This window comes from Theropithecus gelada, chromosome 1 (genome assembly GCF_003255815.1).
Source record: "Theropithecus gelada isolate Dixy chromosome 1, Tgel_1.0, whole genome shotgun sequence".
Classification (NCBI taxonomy): Eukaryota; Metazoa; Chordata; class Mammalia; order Primates; family Cercopithecidae; genus Theropithecus; species Theropithecus gelada.
This window is the reverse complement of record NC_037668.1, coordinates 113,023,515-113,045,231: the sequence shown is the minus strand read 5'-3', so window position 1 is coordinate 113,045,231 and position 21,717 is coordinate 113,023,515. Positions and strand designations below refer to the sequence as shown.

At 39.5% G+C, this 21,717-nt stretch overlaps 1 protein-coding gene across 1 annotated transcript in view; it reads right to left on the bottom strand.

The window, feature by feature from the left end:
• WDR63 (WD repeat domain 63) overlaps positions 1 to 21,717 on the bottom strand; it is a 74,568-nt gene that overhangs the window by 37,168 nt on the left and 15,683 nt on the right. Inside the window, exons 4-12 of the mRNA XM_025401514.1 lie at positions 17,017 to 17,198; positions 16,019 to 16,123; positions 13,821 to 13,970; positions 12,480 to 12,679; positions 7,698 to 7,814; positions 4,287 to 4,477; positions 3,383 to 3,507; positions 1,917 to 2,006; positions 306 to 392 (exon numbers count right to left, since the gene is read on the bottom strand). Of these exons, the coding sequence (XP_025257299.1) occupies positions 306 to 392; positions 1,917 to 2,006; positions 3,383 to 3,507; positions 4,287 to 4,477; positions 7,698 to 7,814; positions 12,480 to 12,679; positions 13,821 to 13,970; positions 16,019 to 16,123; positions 17,017 to 17,198 (1,247 nt within the window). The remainder of the gene's footprint in view (positions 1 to 305; positions 393 to 1,916; positions 2,007 to 3,382; positions 3,508 to 4,286; positions 4,478 to 7,697; positions 7,815 to 12,479; positions 12,680 to 13,820; positions 13,971 to 16,018; positions 16,124 to 17,016; positions 17,199 to 21,717) is intronic.

Genomic DNA, 21,717 nt, shown 5'->3' with positions numbered 1-21,717 from the left:
TCTTTCAATCACTTCACTTTAGGCAAGTCACATGGTCCCTTCATTTCGTTTAACAATAACAACCAGACAGAACTTCATATCCTTGGGTAGATGGTGCAACTTGATTCATTGTGTTTTAATCAAGGGCCCACATAAAAGTGATTCAGAGCGTGTTCACAAGCACAGGTGAAGGCTTGGGAAATAACATTCTTTTATTTTTTCCTTTTTTCTCTTGAGTTTTTATTAGCCTTGGCAACTATATTATATACTTTTCCATAAACTCTTAAATGGAAAAACTTGCAAATGAAATGTTCTAAAAAGCTTACCTTCAGTGTGGCTTTTTTACTTCTACTACCACCTGCCTTAATGTTTTCTATGCGATCTGCATGTGCGGTGATATCCCACATGACAATCTAAAACAGAAATAAATGTTATCATAACCTTTTCAGAAAATATCTAATTGAGTCTTAATTTTCTTTTAACTATTGGTTTGTAGCCTGATAAGTCAATCACCGTAGGGGATAATCAAATTTAGCTTGTGTCTTAAGTAAGTCAGCAATTTTTAAAGCTAGTATAAAAATGTTTTCTTCTCTGTAAAAGTATCTTTAGCATTTTCATTTTTGTGCTCACATTAATAAATGCCAGTATTTTTTAAAAATCCAAAATAAATGTCATGCAATTCCCTTTGCTTTGGGAAAAGTTCTTCCTCTGTTTTTGGAAATGTGCTGTGATTGTAAGGACCGTTGCTTTGGACCCAGGAAAAAATAGCCCATACTCCAGAATTGAGTACAAACACCCGACTGTCCAAAGAAGACTTGGAAGTGATGATTTCGATTTAATTGAATGGCCAACTCTGAATTCTTATGTATCTAGATGGCCATTTTTTAAAAAAAAGTCAGGATAAGGTAGAAATGTAACACTAAATTAGGTTTCCAATGACTAAAAGGTATTTCAGTACACTAAAGTTTTAACAAAATGTTAGGAGTACAGAATTGTAAGTGATTTTATTTTCATCACGTGCTTTTCTGAATATTCTAAAATAAAGTCACGTTACCTTTGTAATGAGCGAAAAAGGCATTTCAGGATTTGCAGGGCTTGGAGGATGGGCTCTGAGTCATTATGACCCTCAGTTATTGTTGAACAAAACTGAGGGAGAAAAAATTGTTTTCCTGGTTATTTTGGTTCTGGATAAATGGACATGGAAGCTGCAGGCATTTACATTTTAACCGCAAGGAAGTTTTTCAAGCCACACACACAAAAATCATATACCCTTTTAATGGTCAAACCCACTCAGTCACAATGAATTTAAACTTTGACCATAAAACAGCTTTACGATTGTTTTGCTTCACTAGAGAAACAGGATATTGGAGGATAGGATCTAAATTTGATATTAGATAACTTAAAATGAAGATAAAAGCAAATAGTATCTATCTATCTATCTACATATAATCTATATATATATATCTCTATCTATCTATCTATCTATCTATCTATCTATCTATCTATCTATCTATCTATAAATTCAGTGATGTATGTACGCTTTCTAGTGAATTTCTGTTTAAGTTCTGGATCACCCCCTAACTCCTACTCCCAAGGAAATTTCAGAAGAGGCCTTTTTTTCCAAGAGGTAGTAATGCTTGTAGCTTTTGTTCTTCCATGGAATCTTATACAATATGTAGTTCGGTCCCAGCAACACAAATAGATTTCACCCAGTTCTGTCTCAGTTTTGAAGCTGAGTTACCCCGTGAACACCTCAGGAGTTGATACCATGTGTAACACGTCTCTATACCCTGCTTCCTGGTGTGGTGTCTGGCACACAATTGGCATGCCTTCCTTCTGCTGAATTGAATCCTTAAGTCCAAGGAACTGCCAAATCAAAACTTATTACCAAAGTTTGTCTACATTAATACATAGCTGAAAAAATTCCATTTAAGTACCTGCCCATTGATACAGCCTCCAGCAATGATATTAGGATCACTCGGACAGAACTTGAAGCAGAAGATGTCATCTGGGCTCTCCAGCATTAACTAAAGTAAACCCAGCAAATTCATGAAAGAATGAGAAAACAGATTAAGATCATGGCTAGAAAATAATATTAAGACAGTTAAAAGTCTAATTTTATAGCTATCTATAAGCAAGGTATGTAGAGAGTCTATTCTCAGAGTTCTGCCTCTGAACTAAAAGCTGCTTTTGCTGAATTTTATTGTGCACATTGGCCATATGAGGGACAGTGAGTATGTTCTCAAGGGGACTCAGGTATCCCCCAACCCACCCCTCTAGAAACAAACTGTAGTTATTTTGGGAGCATGTTACAATGTTTATAAACAAAAAGACTATGAAATTCATGTTCCTGAAAACCATGGAAAGGAAGCTCTGTGAGGACAGGATCTGTGTCTGTTTTGTTGCTTGCTGAATAGTGAGCCAGGCACTCCTGGAGTGGAGAGGAGATCTACAGGGTAGAAAGGTTAGAAAACTCTAGTGAGAGAGTGGCACTGTTTTTGTGGCTGATAAGAAAGGGCTAGAGATCTTTTATTTTGATCTCTGGGTCTATAATAATTAAAGTATTTAGAATCTATTACAGTAAAACTACCTTAATTCAAATGAATTGGGGAAAAGGAAGAAGCGGAGGCCAGGGTTTATTAGGGAAAGTCTTGATTATGCAATACTTTTTAGAAACAAAATATTACTATATTTAAAACATTGAAATAACTTAATCTAACACTATATACCACCCACCCACTAAGCAGATGTCTTATTGAGCAGACCATGAAAACTAGAACCCTGTGTAGCAAACCCAGCCTTCAGCCTCATTTTATTTGAATTGCTATGTGTTTTGGTTGGTTTGAGTGGGGTTTCTGTGTGTTTTGGTTTGGTTTTAGTTGAGCTATTTAAAATTGGGCGATTTCATACAAAATTCCAAATTTCTCAATTCTCTTAACAATGGGATCACCTGGCAACAAGAGGGCAGCCAGCCTAGAGACAGGTAATGCACTCTCCAAGGCCGCAGTCCATACCACTCCCCAGTGCTCTCCCACACACTCACTTTTATTTATTATCCAGTGATCCTTGGAATTGAGGAAACTCATGTGAAACTAAAATCTATTTGCATTTGACCAACTGGTATTTAAGTAAAGTCCATAAAAGAGTTTGTTTTAAAAATAGTTTAAACATTCTTCTTACAACCTTTGAAAAAAATAGCATGTTGATTTGTTCAATAAACAAATTGTAAACTTTAGTTTTGCTCAAACTGAATGATGACAAGTTCTGCATTGAAGAAAGCCTAACTTTATAAATGTTTACAACATTACGTGATTATAAAGTACTTTGCAATAAAAACTGCTAAAGGTATACATGAAAGTAGTATTTGAAAATTTAGGCTATATGGGCAACTCTTCCTAATTACCTGAGGATGTATAGGATCAGAGAAGCTCCAGAAAAGAATCAGTGATGGCTGCAGCAATAATTTACCAGAAAAGTGAACTCTGTCTTCAAAAGAAAGTCGCACGGCCACCGACACAGCTATTAGCCCTGATTGAAACACAGGTAGAAATTAAAGTTGGCAACAACTATATATGGAGAGATGTCTCTAGCTTTTGCTTTTCTACACAGCCACTCTTCATTTTCACTTTGTCCATAGGAGACCAAGAGTTTTCTTAGAGCTCTGTTGGCTAATGTGGTTGCCACTAGTTACATGTCACTTATTTAGCACTTGAAATCTGGCTGGTCCAAACTGACATGTACTGTTAGTATAAAATATACAGGGGACTCAGAAGATTTTGGAAGAAAAGAAAATCTTGTTTTGTTTCTTTTTTGTGAGGAAAGGGCCAGTGGAGGATGAAAGGAGGAAGAAAGAGGACAAATATCTCTCTTTCCATGTTTCCACCTTTGCACAACCCTACCTACCTCCCTTGGCTGCTGAGCTCTTTAAAGGAGGCACATTTCCTCTCTTGTCTAGTCGTCAGAAAGGCAGTATTAGGAGGAAGAAACTTAGCTTTGGGAGAGCAACAGGCCCAAGCCAAACCCAGACTCTGCATATGCCACCTGGGTGACCTGGGCAAGTCACTTCCCTGAGTTGAGCTTGGGTCCTTTTGTTGTGAAACAGAGATGATGACAGGTGTGTGTCCTACAGGGTTGTTGGGAGGACACCTGACAGTGAAGGTGTGGAAAGCACATGGCAGGTACCTAGTGAGCACAGAGCAAATGGAAGGTGTCTTATTGACATTGAGCTAGTTTTCAATTTTACATATGAAAGCAACAGACAATTTCAGTGTTATCACAAAAGGGGATCCCCATCATTTCCATCTCACCATAGATAGTTGGGTGCCACGAGACACAGGTAATCATTTTCTCCATTGGGCTATGAAGGTCGGTAAAGGACTGGTACTCTTTCAGGTGGGTATCAGTCTTGTCCCCAAAGGTGCCTTCTTCTTCTGCGAGGTGTTTCCAGTCATCAATAAATGTGTTCGTGATTTCATTTTGCTGCAGGGCTATTTCAACACTAATTTGTAAAAATAAAAAGCAATTAAGATATTGGATTTTAGTATCCAATAATGTGACTATCTTAGCAACTCCTCCTCCTTCATTTATACTGAACAAAAAATAATAATTCTCAATTATACTTGGCAATAATGATTAACCTCATTTGAAATAAATGACTTAAGAGAAAAAAAATCATGGTGGCATGTTACTCAGAACTTCGAGCAACTTCATGATCTGCCTCAGTTTCCAAGCCAAGGCTGTACTCTCTCCAGGTCAATGCCTGAGCATGCAGCTGCAGGGATGGCTGGACCTGGCCAGTCCTCCTTGTGCAGCACTCCCACAGCAGGCGTCTTTGCTCTGGAGCTCCTGCTGGGTAGGCTGAGAATTTGTCTGATGCTCTACCTTCCTGGTCCTGTCTCCTACTCCTTTATTTTTCACAGTGTAATCCTCAGTAAACTTCTGCCTCTAACCTGATGTCATTTGCTTCCTGGAAAGCCCCAACTGTCACAAATGGCAATTTTCTTAGGCATATTCTGTACTAAATGATCACTTATCCTAAACAGGATAGCCCCAATACATACATAATTCAAAACAACAAATAAGAAATTCCGAACAAGGGAAGAATTGGAATTTAGAAGTGTGTGCATGTGTGTCTGTGTGTGTGTGTGTCTGTAGTTTTAGTTGTCACAATGCCTGGGAGGTGCTACTGTGTTTAATTCCATTACCAAACCTCCTTCAATGCATGAGACAGTCCCCAAAATGAAAAATTATCCTGCTAAAAATACTAATATTGTTCCTTTAAGATACCATCTGAGTGCTAGGATCATTTGCTAATAGTTAAGGATCTTGGTTTGACAGGCTCCTGCCTTAAAATAGTTCCTATGATAATGATTGTCCCTCTTTATGCTTAGGTCTGAAAGCTCTGCATTCTCCCAAAGTTGCTAAGAGCCTCCCACAATTAGAATGCCACCCAAGGTTTTGCCCTAATGATCAAAATTGTAAACTTCTTGGTTTTATATAGGTGTGGTAAGCTGAAAAAGTGATTCTCAATTATGAATTTCTTAAAATAAGAAAAAAACCTTTTAGATAGTTCAATATAAACAGTAAAAATAGATACTCCTAAAATATAAAAAAGGGCACCATTTGATACCCCTGTCATTGATCATTACACTGATCATTGGCTAATTGAGTCCTCTCTTGGTTAAATTCTTCTTGTACTTCATCTTTCAAAATAGACCCCTTTCCTAAGACCTGGCCACTTAAAGTGTGGTCCAGTGACCACCAACATGACCTGGGGCTGTTAGAAATGCAGAGTCACAGGCTCCACCCCAGACTTACTGAGTCAGAGCCTGCATTTTAACAAGAGTCCTCAGATGATTCATAAGCACATTGAACACTGAATAACCCTGTGTAGAGGACTATCGAGACTTAAACAGTTTCCAGTAGAAGCATTAGTAAGCATTTTCCAAATCATATTTCTTTCTGGTTAAGCCTAAATGAGAAAGGAATTCTCATGAGAAAAGTTAAAGATGTGGCTTTCGCTCTGGTTTCCTGATTCTACCTCCTCAGCCAGAATGGGGAAGTAATTCAAACAGAAGAAGTGAAAACACATCTTTCCTCTGGTTTCCGGTTTCTTGCTTTCCTGGAACCATGTGGCTCCTGAGAGTAACAAATTGGAGGCTGGTAAAACTGTTGTCTAGGAATTTTAACTCTGAAAGGAAGGTTTCTTAGTTGTTTTGTGAATCCCCCTGAAGTTCCTCTCTCTCATTTCATATCATTGTCTTCTTTTGCAAATAATGCTTCCCTTAAGTTTGTTTTAGATAAAATTCTATGAGAAAGAAATTTCCCATTTCTAAAAGGGCTTTCTTCCAGAACAAAATCAGGCTTACCTTAATTAAAAACTACTGAATAAACCTTAAGCAGTTTTAAAGCTGGAAGTTACATTTGCAGTGATGTAAACATGGGTTTCTTATTTACTCTTGGCCAGTGCTATTATAATTCCTGTGCCAATTTTCCTCTTTCTTCTTATAGATCTGGCTTCTCCTTCCCACATCTCAGGGAGGGAATCATAAAGCTGTCCACTATTGTTTTCTTTATAAGCATGGCAATTCAGAGGGAAGAATAAAAGTCCAGGTCTAAAGATAATATACAGTGTGGATTTATTTTGAACATTTTTTTATTACCTCAATATCTAGTTTTCTCTGGATATTGATTATATGTAAACAAACTTCTCATTTTTATTATTCTTACAGGAAAAATTGTAATGACTACTAAATTTTGATAAGGGGAGGGGGAAACTCAGGTTTTCTTATTTCTACCTCATTGCCCATATAGGAAAAATTATAGCATCCTTCCTGTGAATGAGTGGTAAATAATGTTCTCTCTGAATCATTAACTGAATTTTTGAGCCAGAGTCTCCCTCGGTATAGGTAACAACTTTGAAAGTTGTTGGAATATTCAGGATATTTAATGCAGTCTGAAAGAACCAATGACATTTCTTAAAAATAAAAAAACTTAACTTGGGCTATATATGAACTTGACTACCAAGTTTTTCATTTTGGAAAGAAACAGAAACCAGCCTATCGAATATAACAGACAGACTTGTCCTCCATTGGATCCACTTCTCTAAACTCTAGTATCAGCTTGATGAGAACTTGTCAAGTTGTTTCTCTGGTTTAGAAGCCCCAGAACTCTACCCAGGGTCCTACTAACAGCTTAGGGTACATTTTGAAGATGCTTCTCTTTCAAAGCCAGTAAGAGTGCAGGAACACAGGAATTGGTGATAAGAGGGAAATGTCCAAAAGACATTTGAATTAAATTCAGGTTCTCATCTACAAAGATATTTTTGCAAATACTTATCATCATCATAACGTCCACAGCATTCTCCTCATCCTACAAAAAGTTAATGAAGAAGAGGAGTTAGGAGTGGAGAAAAAGACTTACATAAAAGTAACCATGGTAAATACAAGTAATTGTTAATTTGCAATTAGGAAAACATCCTCACACACTTAACTCTTCACACTGTTTGATGTGGCCTTAGCTTGAGAGGGCTAAGATGTTGCATAGCAATAGAAAGGAAAGAAATACCGAGAATCTGTAGAATGTGTCATACCTGACAACTGTCTTCATACTTTTTATCTAGATACCATATATGAGATTGTTTATTTAAACCTGTTATTCTATGTAAACATATACATTTTATGTTTTATTTTTAAAATTTATAATACGCAATTTTTTACCTTATGGAAGCATTGTTAAGAAAATCAACCAAAGGCTTCGATTGTTTGAGTGTCTCTTTTTCCTCTTCTGAGAATTCTCTTGGATAATATTGTGTAGTAGCATTTTTAGGATATGTCCTAATATATTAAAAGAAAATTCAATACCAAAGATTAGGTCAAAGAAGAGCAAATATGGGCCACAACAGGTCAAAAGTGTGTCTTTGTGACAATGATGTTAGGATATTATCTTATTTTATATTTAAATTATGTACATTGAATTTTCTTTATCCTAGACAACTGATATTGACCACTATTCAAAGTCTACATGAATTTTTCTCCAACATAATCAAAAAGATCTTGTTTTTGTAAAATTTTTATTTAGAAATCATTTCAAACTTACAGAAAAGTTGTAAGAAGGGTATAAAGAATTCCCATACACCCTTTACCCAGATTCATCAATTATTAATGTTTTGCTATCTTTATCGTTCTCTCTATCTCTTCATTAAGTCAGTGTCCACCTCACCCCCTCGTGGGACATTTGGCAATGTCGAGAAACACTTTTGGTTGCCACAACCTAGACATGTTACTGGTGTCTAGTGCATAGAGCCCAGGAATGCTGTTAAACACCATACAAAGCACAAGACAGCCTTCCCTCAAAGAGAATTATCCAGCCCCAAATGTCAATTGTGTTGAGGTTGAGAAACTCTGCTCTAAACATACAAAACCAGGAATAAGATACATTTCAGCAGTGATGGTGGCAGGAAGGCTTGCTCCATCTAGTATGCTCTTAGTGGCCTCTGTATGTGAACACGTCATATGGCATTGTATCTCTGGGCTTTATTGTCAGTCTCAAGTACTAGACTGGGTGAGCCCTTGATCTCGGCATGTGGAACTTGGAAAAGTCACATGGCACAATCATTAAGAGTGTGGACTCTGGTGATTGGCTGCCTGGCTTTGAAGCCTGGTTCTATCATTTACTAGCTATGTGACCCCGAGCTAATTATCTAACCTTCTGTACCTGTTTTCTCATCTATAAATGAAATTCTTAAAGTAGCTAGTTCATAGTGTCATTGTAAGGATTGAATGTGTTGATACATGCAAAACTTTAAAAACAGTGCCTACCACATTTTAAGTGCTCAACAAAATACTATGTAGTATTTGTGTTTGTTGAACAAATGTCAGTACAACGCAGAATGTCTCTGTGAGAGGTAATATATCAAATGGAGAGTAATCAGACAAAGCGGTAAAGGGAGTTTTGAGTATGTTTACTAGAATAATTCATTTTTTTCCCCTTGTTTAGGTCAGTATCCATAGCAGAAGGAAGAGTGGTAGAAAGAAATATTAGTATTGGAACCAGAGAGACCTGGGTTCAAATCTCAGCTTCACCTTTTAATTTCTACTCTCTAGACAGGGTTAACTAAAAAAAAAAAAACAAAGCCAGGTGCGGTGGCTCACGCCTGTAATCCCAGCACTTTGGGAGGCCAAGATGGGCGGATCACGAGGTCAGGAGATCCAGACCATCCTGGCTAACATGGTGAAACCCCGTCTCTAATAAAAGATACAAAAAATTAGCCAGGCATGGTGGTGGGCGCCTGTAGTCTCAGTTACTCGGGAGGCTGAGGCAGGAGAATGGCATGAACCTGGGAGGCGGAGCTTGCAGTGAGCCAAGATCACGCCACTGCACTCCAACCTGGGCAACAGAGTGAGACTCTGTCTCAAAAAAAAAAAAAAAGATACGTTTTTTGGTGGTTTTATCAAAGTAGCAACATGCCTAAGAGTCACTCTTATTTTCAAAATATGATTTGTTTTGTTGTTTTTCAGCTAAACTATTCATTATTGCTTCAGGTTTAAATCATGCCCAAAACATTGGGCTTTCATTTTTAACCTCTTTTTGCTTCAGTTTCTCTATTTGTAAAATGGGGATAGTGCCTACCTCAGACAGCAGTTGTGACGATTGAGTTGATGTGTGTAAAGCACTTAGAAGAATGCCTGGTATGTGGTGGGAACACTAGGCATTTGCTTTCACTGTCATTATTCTTCGAACTTCATCTTTGATTTTTCTTGACTCCCTCCAATATAATCACATATCCTACCTTCTCCACCTCATACCAGCTACCCTTCCTAATTTCCTGCTTGAAGTACCAGCCTTCTCCCAGTCATCTAGGTTTAAACCATTTGAGTTCCTTTTAATTCTTCGAAAAAATTTTTTTTCATTTTGTGGGTCAAGACCTCCCTTATTTCTCATCTGTTTACTCCTTCTACGTAGGAACACTGCCACTATTATTATTATCCATCTGTATTCTGAGTCTACCTACTGAGTCTACCCTGGCTGACTCATTCTTGGGACTTGTCTGTACCCTAGTAGGAACATAAAATAAATCTCTGACTGGCTTGACTTAGAAATTTGTCTCAAAATTCAAGTTCCTTTGGTACTAATATATCACCTCTCTCCTTCCTCTCTTGCACTCACTTCTTGATATTTATGGATGTCTGATGTCCTCCTTCCCTGCCAGGACTTGACTACCAATTCTTGCCTTTCTCTTTAACTCCTCTTGTTTTGGCCTGTCTGTTCATCTTCTTCTCTTGTTTCTGACTCATTTCTTGGCCCAACCTTTGGAGTCCGTATATATGTGCCCTGACTTTATCATTGCATTTTCATGGTTTTTAACCTGTTAGTTCACATAGATCTGAAAAGTATCTTCTGTATTGCATTCCATGTTGCTGAGCCCTGCTTCTCCTGGTCATGACCTGTCTCATTGTATATTTCATAGCTCTTCACTTAACAGTGAATTCAAGTCTGTCATCATTCTGTACATTCTTCCTTACCTATATCCTTTTCTTCCTGTTTTCCCTCCTCCATTCCTTTCTCCCCACCATTTAATAAATATATGCCAGGAACTGTCCTAGGAATTGGGAACATAGCAGTAAAGAAAATATACAAAGTTTTTATCTCACAGAGCTTAAATTCCAAGGGCAGAGTGAGGAGAAGAGAGACAATAAAAAACACAAATCAAGTGATTATAGCACAATGGAGAAAAATAGAGTAAGGGGATAGATGGTAATGGAGTTGTTACTTTTTTTTTTTTTTGAGATGGAGTCTCGCTCTGTTGCCAGGCTAGAGTGTAGTGGCATGATCTCGGTTCACTGCAACCTCTGCCTCGCGGGTTCAAGCAATTCTCTTGCCTCAGCCTCCCAAGTAGCTGGGATTACAGGCACACGCCACCACGCCTGGCTAATTTTTGTATTTTTAGTAGAGACGGGGTTTCACCATGTTGGTCAGGATGGTCTCGATCTCTTGACCTCATGATCCGCCCACCTCAGCCTCCCAAAGTGCTGGAATTACAGGCGTGAGCCACGGCGCCCAGCTGAGTTGTTGCTTTTATATAGGAGTGTCAGGGAATGCCTCATTTGAGCAGAGATCTGAATGAAGGAGGGAATAAACACAAGGGAAGAGCATTCTATGTAAAGGACTTGTAAGCGTAAACACATCATGTATGAGTATGCATGGTAAATCAAGGAATGAAGAAGCCAGTGTGGCTGGATGGATGAGCAGGGAGAACTGTGGGAAATTAGGACAGAGGGGTAAAGGGATCTAGATCATATGAAGCCTCGTAGGTTCCTTTGGGATGACAGGCCATTGGAAGGTTTTGATCAATGACATGATCTGACTTGCATTTTAATAGGATTACCAGGGCTTCTCTATGGAGAACAGAATGCAGGAGAGAAAGGATGGATAGAGGAAGTCCACTTAGAAGGAATTACAGTAATCCAAGCAGGAGATGATGATGAATGGTCTAAGGTAATAGCAGTGGGTAAATTTTGAAGATAGACCCAACAAAATCCAAAGCTTTTGGTCTGAGTAATTAGAAGGATATCATTACCATTTACAGAGAGGAGGAAGATTCAGCATGGGCAAAGGCAGGAAGAGGTGGAACCGCAGGTATTCTGGGAACTGGAAACCCTCATAGGGCTGGCACACAGAGAGCTTGTTTAGGAACAAGGGATGATGGGGCTGGAGAGGCAGACAGTGTCTCGTCATGGAGGAAGGAGAACCTCATATGCCATCCTAAGGGCTCTGGATGGATGTATTTTTTAAGTGATGGAAGCCAGAGAAGAAACCTAGACAACGAAGTAACACCATCTGATTTGATATTTAAGAATGATGACGGCCGGGCGCGGTGGCTCAAGCCTGTAATCCCAGCACTTTGGGAGGCCGAGGCGGGCGGATCACGAGGTCAGGAGATCGAGACCATCCTGGCTAACATGGTGAAACCCCGTCTCTACTAAAAATACAAAAAACTAGCCGGGCGTGGTGGCGGGCGCCTGTAGTCCCAGCTACTCGGAGGCTGAGGCAGGAGAATGGCCTGAACCCGGGAGGCGGAGCTTGCAGTGAGCCGAGATCGCGCCACTGCACTCCAGCCTGGGTGACACAGCGCGAGACTCCGTCTCAAAAAAAAAAAAAAAAAAAGAATGATGACTTAGGAGGTAGAACAGAGCAATGAGGGACAACTGTAATATGCCAGATGACAGATGACCAGCACTGTCATGATTAACAGCATCACTCATTTTCCTACTCCAGTCTTTACAATCTTCTATACTTGTATCTCATTTTCCTGTTACGATTTTTAAAGGCATTATTGAATATAATTAGATCTTCCTGAATTGAATTACTCTGTGGAGAGCTATGTGTCATCATCATTAATCCATTTCTATTTATTATAAAGAGCTCTCAAAATAATAATGGAAGTTATCAGATTTTACTGTAACTGGCTATAAAATTACATACACCCATCACATACTTACCATTTTGTCTGAGTGCTTATGTCCTTTATTTGGGGGATTACTTGCATGCCAACATCTTTTTCAAGTTGTTTAAGGGTAAAATTTTTATCTGGGTAGGCTGTACATTCAATATAGGCATCTTTTACACTGGAAGCATTCTGGTCACTAAACTTAATTGGTGCACCAAATTCACTTCGTTTTCGAGAAATCATATATGTAATCTGTAACACATGTAAACAGTAAAGGTAACACAATGAAGTTCCTGAAGAAAAATTGACGTGTAGGCAATGTTAGTACTCTGCCCAGATCCGCTCAGAGCCCTTTGTGTACTTTCTGTGAGCGCCTCCAGCTCTGTGTGCTTTCCATTCGCACAAGCAGCACCTGCTCCTCCTCTTTGGAGGGCTGCTCTAGGGCTATTAGGACCACTTTGCCAGCAGGTGCAAAGAACAGGAAGTAACTAGTAGTTTCATCTTGACTAATGGTAGACTGGCAGGAGGGATACATAAACCCCTCTCCTTGCCTTCTGTTTGGAACAACTCTGAGGTGTAATTTACACTCCAGAGTTCTTCTCCGGGTTTGGCTGAAGCGTTCCCTCTGCAGACTTTTGCCTGAGAGCGCAGCCTGGCAGGGTTTCCTCCATATCCCTGTTCAGCTGCTTGTCGTGTTCTCTTCTGGAGCACTTTCCTAATAAACCACTCACACACAATTCCCCCTCACAGGAGTTCCTTTGAGAGAGAATGCCGCTATATTGGCTTCCTACAGCTGCCATAACCAAGTACTACAAATAAGGTGGCCTAAAACAACAGAAACTTATTCTCTTACAGTTGTGGAGGCTAGAAGTTTGAAATTGAAGTGTTTGAGGGTTGTTTCCTTCTGAAGGCTCTGAGGGGGAATCTGTTCCCTGTTTCTCTCCTGGCTTCTGGTGACAGCCAGCAATCCTTGTGTTCCTTGATTTGTGTATCCATCTTTTGAGCCTCTGCCTGCCTCTTTACATGCCATTCTCCCTCTTTGTCATTCCCCTGGCCATCTTATCACAAGGACACCAGTCGTATTGGATTGGGGCCTACCCTACTCTAGTATGACCTCATCTTAAATAGTTATACCTGCAATGACCCTATTTCCAGATGGAATCACATTCTGAGGTGCTGGAGGTTAGAAGTTCAATATACCATTTTTTGGAGACAAAATTCAACCCATAACACCCACTTAAGACAATGACCATTCTTCTATAAAAGCAAACCAAAACAGCACACCAAAAACTATCCCTCCACAGCAAACACAGTAAACCTTATGAATTTCTCAGGAATAAGGGTTGTTCAGCTACGGGAGGTAATGATTACAGATCATATTTAACCCTCTAACCTGCTTTGTAGATTCCGTAACTGATTCTTCCTCAATTTCTTTTTCACTGCCCAAAGAAACCCATGGTTTAGAGACAGGTGGTTTATAAATATACACATCTTCAGGAATATATTCTTTATATTCCTCTTGTTCTTCTGATACTTCTGGGGGCTAAAGTAAAATAAATAGCATTCTACAATATATGCCCAAGTTTAGGTTATAGCTATATGTACATATTTTGCAACAAACTTTACTTTAATATAAATTCATTAAGCACTTTCTTACTTTTTTTTTGTCAATTCATACTTTTGAATTACGAAAAGGAAACAAAGCAAAAGAAAGGAAAAAGAAAAAAGAAAGAGATCTCAAGAATATAGAAAGAAGAAAAAGACAGTAGACAAGAAGGTATATATATATACACACACACACATCTCTATATATAGATGTGTATATATATACATACACACACACACTGCTGCTTTATTTGTAATAGTAAAAAAAAAATCAACCAAATGAATATCAATAGAGGAATGGATTGATGACACTGTGGTAAAACCATAAAATAAAATTCCATAGAGCAGTTATAATGAACAAATTTTTTCTACATATATATGGTATCTAAATGTACTGATACTTATAGATCCTAGAATTTTATAATTTGGTGAAAAATGAAGTTGCAGACTGAGTATAAAAATGATACAATTTTTATGTGAATGTTAAATTAATAAGACTATAAAATCCATTATTTGTGGAACATAAATATATGGTAAAAGTATAAAACCACAGACAAGAACAGTATGTAACAATTTAGAATAATGGTTCCTCATAGGGAGGAGTGAAGAAAACGGAATTAGGGAGGATACGAGAGGGAGTGGAATATTGTCTGTAATTTTTATTTATTTTGTTAAAAAGTTTCAAAGTAAATATAATAAAAATTAATGTTTTAAAATTCTGGATACTGAAGTGTAGATATTTGTTATACTACTCTCTAGTTTTTTCTATACATTTAAAATATTTCATAACAATAAGAAATTAAAAACAGAACAGCAATCATAAAAATAAAATTGAAAATGTTAAGGCTAAATGAAAGATGATTTTTAATTGTAAACCGTTAGTTTTTATTTATTTTTTTCTTTTTGAGACAGGGTCTCACTCTGTCACCCAGGCTGGAGTGCAGAGGCATGATCATGGCTCACTGGAACCTCCACCTTTCCGGCCCAAGTGATCCACCCATCTCAGCTTCCCAAGTAGCTGGGACTACAGGCACAAGCTACCATGCCTGGCTAATATTTTTATATTTTGTGGTGGTAGGATCTTGCTATGTTACTCAGGTTCATCTGGAACTCCAGGCCTCAAGTGATCCCGCCTCAGCCTCCCAAAGTGCTAGGATTACAGGCATGAGCCACTGTGCCCAGCCTAGATATTTTTTAATTATATGGTTTCCCTTTATTCTTATTACTTATTGGACAGCCACACAAACCTCTCTGTCATTCTCAAACAATTTAACCAAACCTCCCAAATTGCTTCCTTCAATTTGACCAAACAGGGATGGAAGATCAGAAAGAGAGTCTCATACATCTGTTACCTTTCTTGCACACCTTGAACAAAGGGCTTTACCTATATGAATCCTCATGAAAGCCCAGGAAATGTGCAATAATGGTGTCACCATTTTACAGATGAGAGGCTCAGTAACTTACTCAAAGTTGTGGAGATGGCAAGAAGAGAACTAGGAAAGCAGTACTCCAGATTCACTGTTTCCTCTCTCACGATGTCAATGAAGGGCAAATCTGTTACCCTGAGATACTTGATTTAGTTCATCCCCCATTTACTACTTACTTATTCTAGGTGCCAGAACCTGATCTGGGTCCCAAAGAAACCAAACTAAACAAGAATAATAATCACTATATTTAGGGATCCTTCAGAGGTACCGCTTCCGCTTCCTTCTGCTAATCAACAAATTGCCCAGCCTGGGCAACATAGTGAGACCTCATCTCTACAAAAAATAAACAAAATTAGCTGGACGTGGTGGTGCACGCCTGTAGTCCCAGCTACTTGGGGGGCTGAGGTGGGAGGATCACTTGGGCCTGGGAGGTTCACGTTGCAGTGACCATGATTGTGCCACTGCACTCCAGCCTGGGTGACAGAGCAAGAGCCTGTATCAAAAACAAACACAACCACAACAAAAACAAACAAATTACAAGGCCTTGGGGTTTGCTCACATTTAAATAGTTTTCTTTGCCCTCTTCAGTTCCAATAAGATAAAAGTTAAGTCCATATTTGAAGTCTTTGTCATAAACAAGCAGAAGCTCATTTCCAGGATATTCCTACAAAAATATAATTGAGAGAGGAAGTTAATGTTCAGTGGTCACTTGGTTTATTTTGACACTAACACAAAATTCATATTTCTCTAATCAACCAATTATAGAAGATAACCGTTGTGCTAATCTATGGCTGATAACATCAAAATGCAAAATTATTTTATTAACTTTAAAAAGCTCTTAAAAATATAATGCATCCAGGGAAATTTACATGCACTTTTACTTCTAACAGGAAAAAAAAAAAAAAGCAGTTTTTGTTTGGTATTGTGCTCTGTAGCATGCTTAGAGATAAATCAGAACCAAAATTATGAATTAAACAATTAAAGTGGAAAATAAGGATAGATTCATATTCTAGTTAAAACTGGGCAAAGGCGGAGCATGGTGGCTCATGCCTGCAATCCCAGCATTTTGGAAGGCCAAGGCGGGCAGATCACTTGAGCTCAGGAGTTCAACACCAGCCTGGGCAACGAGGCAAAACCCTGTCTCGACAAAAACAACAATTAGTCGGGCATGGTGGCCTGTGCCTGTGGTCCCAGTTACTCAGGAGGCTGAGATGTGAGGATTGCTTGAGCCTGGGAGGCGGAGGTTGCAGTGAACCATGATTGCGTCTTTAGCCTGGGAGACAGGGGTGAAACCCTGTCTCAAAAACCAAACCAAAACAAAACAAAAACTGGGCAAGGATGACTTTTTCTGGGTGTGGGATTAGATAACAAGTCATTGATGGAATTTTGCTTTTCACAGAGGATCATCAAACAGGATTCCCACGCAGGGGTGGGCAAGCTAGCACTTGCCCAAAGCAATGGGGCCAGATTTGAACCAACAACCTCTCCAACTTTTGTTATTATGTACCAGGAACTTCTTGAGGTAGGACTGAAAATGAAGAGGGATATTGTGCTTACCTGGACAATTTTTTTGACTGGGTGGAAATCAGATACTGCAGCTCTGTTGCGCAGGTCCTCAAAAATATCCTCTTTATTGATAAGCTTATAAGGTTGTTCATCTGTGATATCTTCATCTATTCGGCAGTTAAATATTTCCTGGGTCTTGGTGGTTAATACTAAAGGATAAATTTCTGGATGACCTAGGAAAGACAAAGTGGAATGTAAACATTAAATATGACCACTTAAAATATTAGCATTAGAAAACATGCAATTGCTTGGTTTTAATAATGATCTTGGTTAAAATTTTAAGACTTTAAAATTATTATTCTTGTATTTAAAGTAAATATATCCATTATTTTTTAAATGCCAAAAACATTTTCTAAAAAATAAGAAAATAACAATGTCCCATAATACTACCTCTCAAGAAGAAAAACCTCTATTAATATTTTCCTTCGTTTGGCTGGATATGAAATTCTGGGTTGAAAATTCTTTTCTAATTGGCTAGCCATAAGTAGAAAGCTGAAACTGGATCCTTTCCTTACTCCTTATACAAAAATTAATTCAAAATGGATTAGACACTTAAATGTTAGACCTAAAACCATAAAAACCCTAGAAGAAAACCTAGGTAATACCATTCAGGACATAGGCATGGGCAGGGACTTCATGTCTAAAACACCAAAAGCAATGGCAACAAAAGCCAAAATTGACAAATGGGATCTAATTAAACTAAAGAGCTTCTGCACAGCAAAAGAAACTACCATCAGAGTGAACAGGCAACCTACAGAGTGGGAGAAAATTTTTGCAATCTACTCATCTGACAAAGGGCTAATATCCAAAACCTACAAAGAACTCAAACAAATTTATGAGAAAAAAACAACCCCATCAAAAAGTGGGCAAAGGATATGAACAGACATTTCTCAAAAGAAGACATGCATACAGCCAACAGACACATGAAAAAATGCTCATAATCACTCGCCATCAGAGAAATGCAAATCAAACCACAATGAGATACCATCTCACACCAGTTAGAATGGCAATCATTAAAAAGTCAGGAAACAACAGGTGCTGGAGAGGATGTGGAGAAATAGGAACACTTTTACATGGTTGGTGGGATTGTAAACTGGTTCAACCGTTGTGGAAAACAGTATGGCGATTCCTCAAGGATCTAGAACTAGAAATACTATATGACCCAGCCATCCCATTACTGGGGATATACCCAAAGGATTATAAATCATGCTGCTATAAAGACACACGCACATGTATGTTTATTGCGGCACTATTCACAATAGCAAAGACTTGGAATCAACCCAAATGTCCATCAGTGACAGACTGGATTAAGAAAATGTGGCACATATACACCATGGAATACTATGCAGCCATGAAAAGGATGAGTTCATGTCCTTTGTAGGGGCATGGATGCAGCTGGAAACCATCATTCTCAGCAAACTATCACAAGAACAGAAAACCAAACACTGCATGTTCTCATTCATAAGTGGGAATTGAACAATGAGATCACTTGGACTCTGGAAGGGGAACATCACACACCAGGGCCTATTATGGGGAGGGGGGAGGGTGGAGGGATGGCATTGGGAGTTACACCTGATGTAAATGACAAGTTGATGGGTGCTGACAAGTTGATGGGGGCAGCACACCAACACGGCACAAGTATACCTATGTAACAAACCTGCACGTTGTGCACATGTACCCTAGAACTTAAAGTATAATAAAAAAATATATACTTTTTGCTTTATTTTCTTCTAGTCACTCCAAATATACCTCATATGAACTTCTAAATACTGCTTTTAATATTTACCATTATGTCACAAGTATTTTACAATGACATTAAGTAATCTGTCTAAAACATTATTTTAGATGAATTGAGTTCTATAGCATAATTTTAAACCATTCTCGTGTTGGTAAGCATTCTAATTTCTTTTCTTGCTTGTTTCCAATTATTGTAAATAATTCTACAAACAAATATCTAGTTTATAAATTTTTATTGCATTTCAAATTATTTTCTTGGGATAGATTTAAAAAGTGAAATTATTGGTTGGAAGGTATGACCACTTGTTTAGGCTTTCAGCCTGTATTGCTTTCCTAAAACACCCCAACCTCACCCTCTCCCCTGCTGCTCTCTCTTACCAGGTGACTGGCTTTCTATTTCACAGAGAAAACAGGGTCTGAATAGCACTGAATCCTGCCGGGTCCTGCAGCCCTGCCCACCTGCTAATTAAAATGGGCACCACCTTTCTGCCCTTATGCACTCAGAGGACCTGCCCTCCTCAGCCCCAGGGCCCCATAATCTATTCCTTTCCTTTCAGCTTTTCTTACTTCCATGCCACTTTCCCTCAGCATGCAGATTTGCTCAATGGTCTCTCATTTTGAAGAAACCTTCCCTTAGGGCTGATCAAGGCAGGTGGATCACGAGGTCAGGAGCTCGAGACCATCCTGGCTAACACAGTGAAACCCCATCTCCACTAAAAATACAAAAAATTAGCCAGGCATGGTGGCATGTGCCTGTAGTCCAGCTACTCCGGAGGCTGAGGCAGAAGAATGGCGTGAACCTGGGAGGCGGAGGTTGCAGTGAGCCGAGATCACACCACTGCACTCCAGCCTGGGTGATAGAGCGAGACTCTGTAGAAAAGAGAAGGGAAGGGAAGGGGAGGGGAGGGGAGGGGAGGGGAGGGGAGGGAAAAGAAACCTTCCCTTGAGCCTTGAGCCTATATAGGGATCTCTGTTCTTTAGGGCTTCTCTTTTTCACAGTCAAACTTACTGTTACTCAATTCCTCACATTTTTCAAATAGTGACTTCTCGGTTGTATTAATAAACCCTTGGACACAGGAAAGTGGGCAGGGAATCCCTTTCCTCCCATCTGGCTGCCAGTCCCAGTATTGCTCTCAGAAGAGGAGAGAGGAGAGGTTCAAGAGGCTTCCATCCCTGGTCTTCCCATGCTTTCTTTGCACCCCAGGCCAGTCCTCAGCAGCAGCATGCCCCAGGAGGGTGGACACTAGAGGACAAAGGAGCATTTTGCCTGCTGCCCTTCCCTTTCTCAAGCCTTCTTCCTGTTTTCTTACCTTTCGTATCACTATCATCAGCCACACAGTCTCAGCGCTGCATCTGCCCCCAGGACTCTCTTCCCAGCTCCCAGGATCCACTCCCATCTCCTCCAGCACTCACGCCCCTGGATGTCAGGCCATCCTCCCTCCAACTGCTCAACAGATGTTCCAGCAAGGGGAAAAGTGTATGTGGCCTCTCATGTTGGAATTTTGAGCTTATTTTCAAATAGAAATATTTTCCACCACCCCAGGGGCTCTATGGTACAATAATTCAGGTAATTTGGAGGTTTTAAATAACTGTATGCATAACACTGATTATATGTGAAAGTATATTTCTAACTGCAGTCAGTTCGCCTGACATTGGGAATTCAAGTTGTTCATGAATGAAGGACAAATTATACACTTTTATCTCCCTCAAAAGACTAACCATAACACCTGGCACCTATGAGATGCTCAGTAAGTAACTGTTGACTTGATTCAAATCAAGTGCTCCTCTGCAAACAGACTGCATTTGTGTGTCGAATGTGTAATAAAAGTTCTATAGTTCTGCCTGAGAAAACCACAAGGTGGGACTGTGAGACTCACACTGTGCTAGTGTAGAAAAGAAGGCAGCTGTCCCTCATAAACAGAAGCATTCAGGAAAACCAGAAAGCTTTCTACCATCCACGACACTGGAAAGACAGCACCAAAGATTGTTTTCTGTGTTATCTGCCCCTACTAAACACACACTTCAAATTCTCCTGGCTTGATATATTTCACACACACAAAAAATGATCCTTTCACACTAATTGGACTTTTTCAAGGCAACTCTACTATAGGATCTAACATTCCTTTATCTAGAAGTCAGTAAAACTAGTGGACTGTTTCTGGTTCAAGTTGGCAATCAGTGATAACTGCAGATAACTGGCAGCCAACAGATCACACAAAACTTCTATAGTCCAATACCATAACGCTCCATCACCATGAGAACCCAAACAGGGCAAGGCCTGATGCTTCTGGCCACCCCACAGGGTCACCAGCCAAATACTATAAAACAACTGCTATTGGGTAGGCTTTGAGGCACACACTGAGGACAGCACCATAGGCTACAGCAATGAGGCTACTGTGATCAGCAAGGAGATGGGCTCACTGGAGGCTTGAGAAGAGTGGGAGGCTGGTTGCTCCAAGGAGTGTGAGACAAGTGTTGGTGCAGAGAAGGCCCCTTCAGGGCCTTCTGAAGCTGACTGAGGCCAGGAGTGCCAATCACAAGGACAATGTCTGCAAGGGCACTTCTATGGTGCACCTACTGCTGCCAGGCACAGTTTTAAGCACTTTATGTGTATTATTAACTCATTTAGTCTTCACAACAACATTCAGAGGTGGTTACTATAATTGTCTCCATTTTTTTTAGCCGAGAAAACTGAGGGCCACAGAGTTCAATAACATGACCGAGGTCAGCCTCTGGGAGTTGAAAGTGGTGGTACTGGGATCAAAACCAAGGTCCCTGAACTCTACTATGTTATGCTTTCTCTCTATGTGGACACAAAAGAGCCATGGAGAGGGTCCTGCTTCTCCACACATAGACAAGGAGGGAACAGAGATGACGTTCCATAGGATCCAGTGAATGGCAGTTATTCACCTAGCAGGAACCAAAGGCAGACTCAAGCTCTACACAATTCATGCC